This window comes from Pleuronectes platessa, chromosome 5 (genome assembly GCF_947347685.1).
Source record: "Pleuronectes platessa chromosome 5, fPlePla1.1, whole genome shotgun sequence".
Classification (NCBI taxonomy): domain Eukaryota; kingdom Metazoa; phylum Chordata; class Actinopteri; order Pleuronectiformes; family Pleuronectidae; genus Pleuronectes; species Pleuronectes platessa.
Window position 1 is genome coordinate 17525100 of NC_070630.1, and position 13476 is coordinate 17538575.

Here is a 13476-nt window from a genome sequence, read left to right on the forward strand (position 1 = left end):
TCGGCGGTATGTTGCCTCTACTCTCAGCAGTAACATCCTGCATCAATGCCACAGAACTGATTCTGTGGGTTCGTGGCATTTCCCAGCCGGTGGGGGGCGCTGCTGCCCGTCAGTGAAAGTAACACAGAATTCCCCCTCAGAACAAAAGGAGCTGCTGCTGCATGGGAAGCACCACAGAGGGGTTATTGTGCACGAGGGAAAACTTTCTTTCTTTGACCCCCCTCAACCCCCCCCTGAATGCTGACACACTAATGCACCAACATCTTCTTAACACAATGATAAAGAGTTACTGATGAATATCACAGGTACAAAAGGAAGTGCGATATGTGCATCATTCACTTGCTTCCTCTTTGTCTTCATCTGCAAGTAGAGATACTGCAAATACGTTTTTATTGTGGTATGTTTTAGGTCTTACAACAAAGGCTGCATATACAAATGTTTGCTCTAAAATGTGAACACACACACACACACACACAATGTAATTCATAAAGCACATTTCATACAATGGGGGAGGTTCAAAGTGGTGTACAGGAACAACACGGAGACAAAACTAAAAGAAAACTATTAAAAATCTGAAAGCAGTTTCAAAGGTATTTCTGGTCGAATGAAGTATTAAAAAGAGCACAATAAAAGAGATGAATCTGTACGGAGACTCAAAGATAAGTTGAAAAGGGAAAATAAAACTACTGTTAACATACTTCCCTGCTTTCTTGCACCTAAAGTGTTTTATATGAATCCTTCCTGTGTGACATTTAACTGGATTTCTGAATTTTAACTATTGTGCTACTTTAAAAAAGTTTTGAATCTAAGAAGTTCATGCCAGGTAATGAAATGATGTCTGCATTGTCATCAAGTGCATGAATCATGAATTTGTATTTTGTTTCCCTGTGTGTTCTCACGAGGGAAAGGCCCAGAGCTACACAAAGTGTATCTCCCATCTAAAAGAGAGAAAAAGTGTTTTCCTCTCAATCCCCTCAGGGGCTATGATGACAGCCCCTATACCCCTATAGTCCCGCCCACCCACTTCTATCTCAGGCATTAACATGGACCAACAAAAAAAAAAACACACGCACACAACACAACTCACGGAAATCATGAGAAAATGCAGAAATCCCTGAACTTGTGTATTTCGGGGGCAGCGGCAGTGAGAGAGGCTCCGGGCCCGACGTGCAGCCGAGCCGGAGCCCTGCGGTGGGCTGTGGGAGAACAAGCAGGGGGGGTGATAACAATGGAGAAGTTGTGTTTGTGAACAGGTTGAGAAAGTTTGGGCCCAAAGAGGAAGAAAAAAAAAACTTTCCCTCCTTTGCACGGATGTGGTTTCGGGAGTCGACAACATGTAAGTGTTGATAACACAGGGGAGCTCACCTACCTTCTGTGAGGAGCCTCGTTTCACTGGATTTCAAGTGTTTTTATTTTCCTGAACTTGTTGTTGTGTTTTCACTCGGAGTGGAATTGACCTGGACTCTGAACAGTGATTGATACTGTGACACCAGAGGGGTTAACATGTAAACGTGTGTGAAAGTGAGGAGACCTGAACAATGGCAGGAAGACAGCGGAGGAATGAGGCTGTGTACCGCAGCGTCTCTTTTAAGAAGCTGGGGTCCAGGAGCGGCGGCGAGGAGCAGCCACTCAGACCCGGGGCTTCGGACGCAGCTGGCGGCGCCCTCCCCCCGGAGCAGCCTCTGTCGAGAAAAGTTTCCAAGATCTCTGCCACCACCACCGCCGCCGCCGCCGCCACCACCGCCGGCCTCCCGACCGCAGACCCGAAGAGCGGCTCCTCCACTCCTCTCTCCTCCATTTCTCCATCCATCCGCCAGCTCACCGAGAAGTTCAGCAGCAGCGGAGCTAGTTCCGTTGGAGGCTCGGCCAGGACCCGCACAGCTCCGCCGTCAGACGGTTCAGTAGTGAGGCGGGGGACCAGCACTCTTCCGCGGGCCAGCGGCTCCAGGAGAGACGGGTCGGTGTGTCGTAAATCTTTTCACGAGGACATTAGTGGTGGATATTTCGCGGACATTGATTCTACTTCTTCTACAACAACTACTGCTACAACAACTTCTACTACAACTACTTCTGCCGCTGCTGCTGCAGAGTCTCTCACAGACAATAAGGTGCAAAAGTTTCACTCTGGCACCGACTCTGTGTCTGGATCAGACTCAGAGAAGCGGATTTTCACACGTGTATCAACCGACAGCAGCCCTGGTAAGAGAGACTACTCACAGATCAATGCATGTGCCTCTGAGCCCAGAAAGTCTTTGATTACTGATGAAGAGGAGGATGTCACTAGCAGAGGGCTTCCTCCGCCTTGTAAATCTCACAGAAGTTACCCCTCCACTCACCACGGTGACTTTATTCCCCTGCACCCAGACAAGTGGCCCAGTGTCACCAAGATCAGACAGCTTTTTGATGAGAGACAAAGCAAGACGGACGATTGTGAGAATTTAAAGGCAGTTTGCAGGGACCAAGTACCAGAGCTCAGCCCCACTGATAGAAGTGACAAGCTCTCAGCCTGCAGCTCTGTTAATGACGGTAGGAGTTTGTCTTTGCATAACAAATGTGTCGCTGGAGCACAAAGCAGAGAAGGCAGTACTGCTGAGGAGACCCATTGTTGCGGTATGGACTTTAATTGCAAAGCTGACCAGCAGCAGTACTCCAATGATGAGGAGCCTGACGTAGAGACGCAAAGTTCCCACCACAACAAAGTTTCTGGCAGAAATACTTCACAAAGCAGTAGCAGTAGCAGTCGCAGTTGCGCTGGGGGTAGTCATTACCGTAGGATTAACCCATCTCCATTCAGATCTCACAGTCCCAGCACTGAGACAGAGGCAGTCCGTAAGACCCCCGGGACACCAGGGTCGACATCTGACCCCAACCCTGACCTTCAACCCCCTGCTACTTCGTCTTGGAGTCGATCGTTGAGCTTAGACACCTCCTGCTGCTCCAGCTCTCTTCAGCAGCCGACAGTGAGGGAGAGAAGGGATAGACAGGGGGTCGGGCTGCCCAGGGATAGTTTACATTCCTCACATAGCTCCTCTATAGCACCAGCCCGCCCCTCCTCCCCCCCCTCCTCTGCTCCAGCTCCAGATAAAGCCATTACCTCCTCTTCTACTGTATCTCTCTCTGCTGAACTAAGAGCCCCAGCAAGAGTTGCCTCTTCCCTCAGCTCCCGCTGGAGGTTTAGTTCTGGAGACGAAGAGGAGGAACACAACAGGAGAAGAAGAGGAGGTGGAGCAGGTAGTTGGAGTGGTCCCTCTGGCCCGGCTCCATCCCTCTCCTTCAGAGGAGGAGAAAGGGGTGCCTTAGAGCGAGGAGGCAGCTATTTATCCCGCAACAAAAATGGGTGGTTGGGTGCAAAGGGCATTGGCAGGTCCTCAGGCAGTGAGGAGGACAGCCCTGGTTCTTTAGGCCCCCACGTTCGAGAGGCAGTCCGCCGCCGCTCGCTGAGAAAGAAAAAGAAAGTCACTGGAGCTGCTTTAGCAACAGGTCGTGATGATTACGAAGATCATGATGGCGAATCAGAGGACAGTGACAGTGAAATGGCCATGACAATGGAGCAGTTAGAGAGGCAGCGCCAGCAAAACACAGGAGGAGAATTTCCAGTGACTTTATCTCGGAGCCACTCAACAAGAGGGCCAAGTGTTCATAGTAACAGAGCCAGGGTGCAGCAATGGGAGCGCATCTCCTCACCAATGACATCCTCTGTGTCACGAGTATCAAAGGTCAATATCCCCCCATTTGTGTCCAGTCCTGGTGGTTCACGTTGCAGCAGCCGGTATTCCAGCACTGAAGCGTTGAAGGAGGAAGGCAATGCCAACCATGAAGCAAATGTGATTTTAAATGCGGGTGAGGTTGGAAGCAGCAGTAGCAGGACTGCATCCTTGTCCATGCTGAGTAAAACTTACCATGGGAATTTTACCATGTACCGCTCCCCGAGCTTTGGCCATGGGGATAACTTTTCCCGTACGCCACTGCGATTGCGACCCAAAATTCTTCCCACAGTTACCCCCTCGCCTAATGTACCTGCTAGAGAAGCTGATGGACCTACAGCGGTAAGGGGGGGTGAGCATAAGGCATTAAAGAGTGGAGATGGGGCAGATGATGATAATAAAAACCAAATATCCTTGTCCAACCCTGACATCGCCTCAGAAACTTTGACTCTCCTGAGTTTTCTGAAATCTGACCTGTCAGAGCTCAAGGTTCGCAAACCGAGTGGAGGTGACAGATCTGGTGCTGTGGAGGGGTCAGTGTACAGGATGGGCTCACGGACACAGGGAGGGACCCTTTTACCTTCTGGCCGCCGCCCCTCACTGAAAGACCTGACTGCCACCCTAAGGCGTGCAAAATCTTTCACCTATTCAGACAAACCAACCACAGCTGAAAGGTGTTACTTGAGAGGTGGTACTGCTCAGAGGAGTTCCTCTGAGCAGCAGCTTGACTTGGATGGAGAGAAAAATGGAGGGAGGGTGTCTGTGTCAGACAGAGAAGTAGAAAGTGATGGAGGGGATTTCAGGAGTGGGAGAGGACAAAGAATGAGAGATTATGGATTTGATGACGATAATGAGGAAGTCATGCAATCTCCATTGCAGGAGAGGTATGTGCAAGAAGCTAGGCAAGTCATCCGAGACATCTGCCAGATGAGTACTAGGAAAGAAGATGATGATGATGTACATTTAAGGAGAACTGATGAAGATTTGAAGGATGAATGTTTCCAGGTCACAAAAACAAAAGAGGCGAAGGTAAAAACAGGCGAGAGTGTGCAGGATGAGGCAAGTGAAGATCAAGAGGCTGAGTTTAAGAACACTAAAGACAGGGATAAACATGGGAGGGAGAGAGAGAACAGGGAGAGGGAGAGGACTGAGAGGGATGGACAAAATGTGCAGTTAGAAAAACTAAACAGCAGGGGCACAGAGTACGGGGAGGAAATTAAGAGACAGAGCAGTGAGACAGAGAGAGCCTTACTAAAGGGCGACTCGGAGGAAAGCATGTTCTACAACCGCTCTTTGGATGAACTCTCAGGCCACGAGTCTAGTTTGACAGATGAAGGGATTGTGACAGAGCCAGAGGTGTGCCCTGGTGACTCCTCCGAGAGGTCATTCCTGGGGTCAGCAGGGGTTAATTTGGGGTCTCGGATACCCAGGGATGTGCTAGGTCAACCTGTCACTGTATGGAAGCAGTCGGCTCTCCATGAGGGGGAATGCTTTAAGCAGGAGGGAGAAGAAATGACAGAGAACAGGGTGAGTTGTACAAATCTTGTGAATGAAGTCGCTGCACCTCCCTCCTTGCCTCTTTTTGCCCGTATGGCTGAGAGTGACTGCATTATCATGGACATGAGCTCTACTACTGGTATCGACACTGTCAACACTACCAGTGAGGAGATTAACGCCACTAATGTAGCGTTGCAGGGATCAGCTACTACCGTAGGAGGAGGACTTGAAACCCCTGCGACCCCAAGTGCTGTTCGTCGAAGGCGCAAGTTCTCCCCTTCTGGTAATAACAACACTGGGTCTGATTCCAGTAATGGGAGTAATGTTGAGTCAACAACAGGAGCTGTTGGAAATGGGGATACCACAGTTTACCGCTCTCTGAGTGACCCCATGCCTCAGCGATGCTGTTCTGTGGCAGAAGGGGGTAACACGTTTTCCTCTGTAGACAGCAACTTGTTAGGATCCCTGTCTGTCAAAGGAGGAGGAGGGGTATCTGAGGACTCTGCTGTGGCCACCTTGTCAGAATACAAGGGTAGTGTGGCAAGTGACTTGTCAGTTTGCAGCGATGGAGGGCTCCGGGATGATGGCATTCATGATTACAGTGGGGTGATAAGGAGCATTGTATCAGAACCAGGTGCCATGGACAGACTGATGACAGATGACCATGGGAATGGCAAAGCTCCCAAGAAGAAGTCATTCAGTGACCCCAGTCGCCGCAGTGATGCCCCTTTACTCACCCATAATGACCCTCAATGTAAAGGTCAGCCAATCAGTGAGCTGGATCAACCTGGCCAGATCCCACCTTCCAGCAGTGAGCCGATCCTGAGTGAGCAGAGAGGGGAACTGTGGGAGCCGGAAGCTAAACCTGAACAGACATTGCTAACAGAGCCGCACCGCCACTCAAACAGCACTAACCAGGTCAAGAAGGCTCGATCTCAGTCAGAGGGCCTTCCTCACACTGATTCCCATGGCGATGAAGATAATGATGTCATAGACCAAGGTGGAGAGGAGAAAGAAGAAGAGTTGAGGAGGTTTAACTTTGACCTCCAGCTCGCTGAAGTTTTGTTACCGAGAATGATTCGCCGGCCCGCCAGAAAGCGTCCGAACCGGCTGGCTCACTTTTTCCCTCACGAGGACCCCTTTGAGCCCCCAGAACAGGTTTCAGAGGGGCAGGAGTATCAGAGTGACCAAACTGACCTCACCCCTCCTCTCCCCTCTCCCTTACTGCAATCCAAACCAAAAAACAGACCCAAGCATGTCCGCCACGCCAGCGAACCTTCAACCTTTATCCCCATCTCCCCACCTCCACAACTCCAGTCCCTGAAGGAAGTGGACTGCCTCACTCTCCATCCCACTGCAGAGTCTCCAATGTTAAGTAAACCTCCAGGAGACGAGGCCCCCTCTCTGGAAGCTGTGACTCAGAAGTATATTCTTGAACAAAGCACTTCTGAGAGAGACACTGAGGGCCCAGGGCCTCTTCCAGTGCCTCTTCCAGTGCCCAGAGATGGAGCTGAAAATGTGTCGGCTTCAGAGGGGCCCAGCGAGACCAGCCCAAGTGGAATTACTGAAGCTAGGACAAAGAAGAAGGGCACAGAGGAGGCCGCATCCGTGCCGACTGTACAGAGGTCCAAGCCCAGAGTGGTGAGTCCAGATTTTTTTCTGTCCTTTAACCTTGTCAGTGTCATGTTGGACTGAGAGCGTGATGTGCGGTGTGTTCAATGCTATATTGTTGCATGGAGTTCTGATAATATACCACCAAATTAATTATTTTCTTTTGATGTTATTTATGGCTTCGATAGAAAAATATGCCACCCTCATTTTTAAATCGTATGTGGTTGAATTCAAAGAACTAATGCAACTGTCAAATTGAAATGTTTGTATTTGAGTGAGAAAGAAAGGGGGCAGAGTTTTCGCTGTTTTGTTTTTTTAAATAGTTAATTATTGAAATAGTGAAACTTGATTTTTAGAAGACCGGATCATATTAGAAGATATGGAAAATGTATGTGTTTGGGAATTGTTTTAAAACACTCCTGGATGTTGTCATGCACATTGACACTGGATTTTCTCATATGGTTTCCAACACCAATTTGTGTCTGTGCTCCTCTGAAGTGCTGTGAATCAGGACTCATGCTTAGTTTCAGAGTGCATTTGGGAGCAGAGCTACAATACAGAAGCCATTAAAGGCCGACCAGTGTTAAACAAACATCAGAGGATGTTATAAGTTGGATTAAACAAATCTCAGACAAAGGGCATTAAGGAGAAGACTAGGCCCGCTGCATGTATGTCTGTTGTTTCTTTCAATATCAATTGTCTCCGGCCAGGATTGAAGAGAGGAGATATAATAAACAGTTCATCCAAACAGTGCATGTGTGTGCTTGTTGCGTGCGTGCGTGTGTGTGTGCGTGTTTGATTCTGTATTTGTGCGAACATTGGGAGGCTGTTATATAACAGTAGAAAAGTTAACTGATTTGGCTGTGATCAACAATCAATATCATGTTAGTATAACAGTTAGAATAAGAATAATCATGATCTAGCTAAACTTGTGTAAAACACTCAAAATAGATAAAGGCCCACGCTGTAGTTTCTGAGGATTTTCTTTGACTTGTGTAATGATATTGCAGGGCAGCGGGAATTTAATGTGTTCGTCCACGTGAGTCTCAAAGGGCCGCCGGGCACAGACAGGAAAAAGGCCCCCATCACCCCACCTACATAAAATGAATACCCTTAGACTGAAAGACACAAAATGTTGTATCTCTTTGAGGTGGTTTTACATATTTTTGTGTCTTGTGTTTCCGGTATATTTAGCCGATGATGGCCGAGGGTCTCCCTGACTCCTCTGGCCTGATGTGCTCATTCTGTAACCGAACCCCTGTCTCTATTCAGGCCCTATACTCAAAGTTCCCCTCTGTGGACTTTGTCATACATGCACATTGCCAAACAAAACAAGACCCGATGTTAATATAGCATATCATCCAGGACTGTGGTTTCATTATATAATGTCAGTGACCATTTTGCAGCCCTGGAATCCCTCAGTTCAGGTATGGATGCCAGGTGGTTCATATGTATTTTCTTTTTAACCCTTGTTGCTCCTTGATTCTGACCGGCTCTCACTAAGCTGCTATGTTGCCCCTTGATATACATTTTTATACCCATTGGTATTCCTTAGCTGTTGATTGTTTTACTCCCTTGCTCATTACTGCTTTCTGTCGGGCAGCACCAGGAGCTGGTGAATGACCCCGCCAGGCAGGAAATGAGTTTAGGGAAATAGGAAGTTGTTGTGGTCACTGAAGTGTTTGATGATGTCCAGCAGTACCGGCTGGCGTGTGTGTCCCTGCACTCCATTGTGTTGGGTGTGTGTTAATTTGTGTCCTGTCTGCATGTGTGTGTATTATAAACTGGTTTCCTCTTTTTGTGTGTGTGTGTGTACGTGTGTGTGCGCATATTATTGGTCTGGAATATATCAGTGCCTTGTTGAAACATTTGGAGCCAAGAGATTTGCCAACATACTGTATTTAGAGCAGCAGCCCGACAGCTCCGGGGTACTGGGACTGTGAGTGACTGTGTGTGTGTGTGTGTGTGTTTTGATTTGGAATGAATGTAATAACAATTGTGCGAAGCTGAAATGAAGCAAAGACCAGTTCTGAGAAAGTAATGAAGGGATAAAAAAAAGAAGAAAGAAGGTGAGAGAAAAGGAACGTTTCCTTTTTTGGAGACTAGAGTTTGGCTCATTTTACCCACAATGCACTTCCTCTTTTCTGACATTAAAACCTCTCATTGATTCTTTATTTCCCATTTATCCTTTTTTCTCATCTGCTTCTTGTCAGCCTTGCTTGTCCAGATGTTTTGTCAGTCACAGTCTGTAATTTGCATGTCTGTAACACTATATTTCGTATGTTACATTTCTACCAAATACTTCACCCCATCACCATTTATCTGTCTTATATTATTTCCCCAGCATTCTTCGTAAAGTTACCGTATTCTTAATTCAATCTGCCTCTCTCTGTGTCTCTGGAACATTGCAGTGAAGTGAGGTCACACCGTTTGTTATGGTGTAGGGCAGACTGCCAAGTCAAATGTCAGGTAAAGAGAGAGAGGAGAGAAAGACAGACAGAATCCAAAAAAGAGGAGAGTTGGAAGGAAGCACTCTGGCTGAAAAAGACCCAGGGATGAAAATAGAATTTAGAGAGAACTGAAGATTGAAGCCGCGATGGAGGGAGGGAAGGAGGGAGGTGGAGTGAGGGATTAATACGTAAAAGGAGAACCACTTTCTACTTCTCAATATCTCTACATACCTTGATATGATCGGACTTAGTATTCAGAACCATAAGGCACAAAATCCTTTAAATGCATGTTGTATCTTTTTTAATTTTATGAGCCTTTTTATTACCATTTTATCCCATTGAGATTAAAACTCTTAATCTGAAGCTAATAATAGTGTGTATACCCGACCCGAGCGTTCGGACAAATTTTGATATTGAAATGATATTGAACTAAATGAAAGGTCCTGCACATACCTGTAATCTGAGAAGACATCTGTCTCAGTTAGTTGTCTCTCGGGTTCGGACAGAAAATTGCTTCCCTAGCCGCACTATGGTGTACATTTTTAACTGCTTAGACATGAACTCCGGAAAAAGAGCCGGAGTCAAGAATTGGTTCGAGATATTTTCCGGACTTTGTTCTTCACATATGAAGAATGCAGCAGGAGATTGTTCGGGTAGGATGCGTTCACAACAACAGTCTGTCTACAACATTCAGGTGAGGGATGCATGCAGGAAGCAGGATATGACGTATAAATGTCCTGCGGAAATCTGCTGCGGAGATCACATGTTTTTGTTTACGGCACGCCACACCGACTTCTTATCCTCAGAAGCTCTTAAATGTCATGTCTCTCGAAACTTACATCTTTGTCTTTGTCTTCTTCTAGTATTCTTCTACGTTTTTAACCGCTATTTGTCCAGTTACGCATCCCTTTGTGCGTTAAAAACACATCTACTTGCTCACTGGGAATTTCCTGAAAAATCTCCTTGCTGTAATCTCAGATGGGCTCATTTGGACATTCTACTAGAGGACTGGCAGGAGAAGATTTGACTCAGACATTTGCATTCTCACATACAGCCCCGTCGGGTAATTTCAGGAAAAAATTCAGTGCACGTCTGAAAGCATCTTACATTTCCCAAAATGTTGAGGTCCTCTTGCTGGAACAGATTGACTGGATTAAAAAATTAGCATGAATTTAAATGTGAAAAATCAGGTGTAAGACATGTACTATGTGAGAACATGGAGCAACAGTAATTGACAGTTCAGGGTTATCACCCCAAACAGATCATAATACAAGTAGAAGAAATGATCAATAGATTTTTTTCCACTTTTCCCGCAGCATCTCCTGATGGAGTGTTCACCAGCTCAGTTTGTCCTGTCAGGGCAAACACTTCTCAGATAAAGAACAGCTCCACCTTCACAGCAGCAGCTCAACAGACAGGTTCAAACAAATAGTGCAGTAAATTATTACTAACTGCTGTTTGTTGAAAAAAGTCCAACCAGATACACACATTGTTTTTTCCTCTGTGCGATGACTGATAATCCCTCATGAATGAGTGTGTGTCTGCGTGTTCATGAGCTTCCCCTCACTGTTTAAGTATTTTTCACTTAAGCAGGCAGCAGGAATGCTGCCTGTCTTCCCTTCTGCTCTTGTTGCATAACAGTCAGTCTTCAACTTCCCAAAAGATATGCCGAATCCCAGGGAATCATGTGTGTCATGCATCACTGGCTCATTTTAATATAGCATCATTTGATTTCTCTAATCGTATCGAAATCTAATTTCATCAAGCATTTCATTTCAAAGAGTTTAAATGTTTTTTACTCTAAACCCCAATATTTGATGCAAAAAACCTCTCATATACATCAGTGTTTCATTCTGTCTTATACAGACAGCCACTTCATAATTTTGCTAAAGTAACACTGTCTAAAATTAGCAACATTCCTACCTAAATAAGGCTAAATGATGAGAGTAAATTGAATAAAACCATGAATCTGTGCAGTCATTCACTGCCAAACTTTAGTGCTGGCAGTCAGTGGTGCAGAAATAGTTTAGTCTGAATTCAAAAGAATACTGAGACATTAATGTGCTTGTATGGACTTCCTGCATGACTTGAACAAAGGGCAGCTGTCAATGCACCGTACTCCTCCTTCTATCTTAAAAGGTGATTCAGAGACATGAAATCATTTGTCTTTGTTGATCCTGTTGATGGAGCCAGTTCAGGTTTATGGAAAGGATGTTTTTGAAGGCGTTCTTATGGTAGAGAGGGAGAAAGAAAGACAGATAGGAAAAAAAGAGACAAAATGTTTGTGCTCTCCTCTGAAAGGACTAGGTCTAAAAGTCCAGTGTTTACAGCTTCCAAATTTATCACCGACTTTGTTTTATCAGGCCACCCACGTGGAATCAAATACTTTCCCTCTGTCCAGTCCTTCTCCTTAACTTCCCTTTTACAAGCCCCACTCCTCCCCACATGGAGCCATACTGTGGAGGAAATGTAAAGCTAGAGATGTGGAGATATTGCATCAGTTGACTGGATTGCTGTATAGGTTTCACTTTTAAGTGACTGTGGTATTCTTTGGCCTAAAACCAACTCTTGTCTAAAGGTGTGACTGAGAAACATTTAAACACATTACAGGGAGGAAATGGTTCTCCATCAAGTGAATGATTGTGGTCTGGCCATATGGGCAATATGCTGGAATGTTCCTGCACATAAAGATTATTGCATTTTTGTCCATAAGTCGTAGTGATGCGTGAGTTGGTTGTTTCTTACTTGATTAAACATCATCTATTGTAAAATTCTCTGGTTGTATGTACCTGGGTGGGCTTGTACTGGAAAAACTGACTATTTTACATTGATCGTGGCATTTGCTTGAGGCCTGTACAGTCTGATCAAGCTGTTATTCTAAAAAAAATTAAGAAAAATAAAATGCCCTAGAAATTGTAAGGGTCCAAAAGAACCATCAGCATTCCTGCCACATCGAACTCTTTTCATAAGCTTTCAGAAAAAAAACATGGCGACCTCCTAGAGAGGACCTGCTCCTGATGTAAATATAATTTAAATGCAAAGACTCCGTTCTAGGGTAAAGAAAACAACAAGATGAAATACTCTAGTGAAACCATAATTTGATTATTTTATAATAAATTTCAGCCCAAATCTTACACACTGAACCTTTAAGCGAAGGAAGGAGCTTATGCAATAAGCAACTTGCCCCTTTGACTCATCACACACAGGATATAGTGTGGGTGGATACAGGGGGTTTGTTTTTTGATTGGTTAAAGGTCAATGCAGATTAAGTGAAGTCCAGAGGAGATGAAAGGATGAGGATGTGATCTGTTCTTGATGTGATCTGTTCTTGTTAAATGTCACCAGGATTCAGCAGATGAGAGGGAAGAGGTGGGATGGATTGGAGCTTCAGAAGGTCACACTGATACACTGACAGACTCTGACCGTTTTGATTTGACCTTGTGCAGGTACCAAAAGCTCAAAAGGATGGATCACTGTGCTGAGAGACTGACTGTAGTCTGGAGCTGTGTGTGTTTTTGGTATGGTTTCTGTTCCTATTTAGTGAATGTCCAAGAGTTCAGAACAATTATGGAGACAGGCGCACACACATACACAGAAAACCCTGGTGAATTGCATCTGTGTGTGAGGAGCGGATTTTAGAGACACATTGATAAATTACCAACCACAAATAACTCTGTTTTTATCGTTTAGATTTGTGGAGAGTGCAGTGCAGTTTATTGTTTCCTGCTTAACAACTCTTTTAACTCTATTGCTATGGTCATAATGTAGCTGGTGCCTACAGCTAGTTAGCTTAACTGAGCATACAGACTGGAAACAGCCTGCAGGGTTACAGTGGGTTACATAAGCTAACTTCCAACTACAGACAAATTAATAGACCAGGAACTTTCTAGCATATGAAAACTCAGATTATCGATTCATCTGTTGATTGATATTTTGAATAATCAATTATTAAATGGGTAAAAAGACAAAAGTTACATTTGATCCTTTCCATCAGTTTACTCGAAACACAATGTTCTCGTCTTCTGGTGCAATGCTCTTCTGTAGGCTATGTATTGAAACTCCACATAAACATCCGATTACTATTTCACACGTATTTATACAAAGACTAAATGTAAAGATGGACAACGTGTCTAAATGTCCTCCTCTTGATCTCTAGTTCTCAGCCGTCTATCAGGATGTTCACCCTGTTTTTATAGCTTGTAAAATCAAACCAT

At 45.3% G+C, this 13476-nt stretch overlaps 1 protein-coding gene across 1 annotated transcript in view; it reads left to right on the plus strand.

Moving 5' to 3' along the window:
• The first annotated feature begins 1082 nt into the window (after positions 1-1082).
• Positions 1083-13476, plus strand: part of LOC128439606 (rho guanine nucleotide exchange factor 17) — a 60853-nt gene continuing 48459 nt past the window's right edge. The window contains exon 1 of the mRNA XM_053421951.1: positions 1083-6842. Within this exon, the coding sequence (XP_053277926.1) occupies positions 1539-6842 (5304 nt within the window). The 5' untranslated portion in view covers positions 1083-1538. The remainder of the gene's footprint in view (positions 6843-13476) is intronic.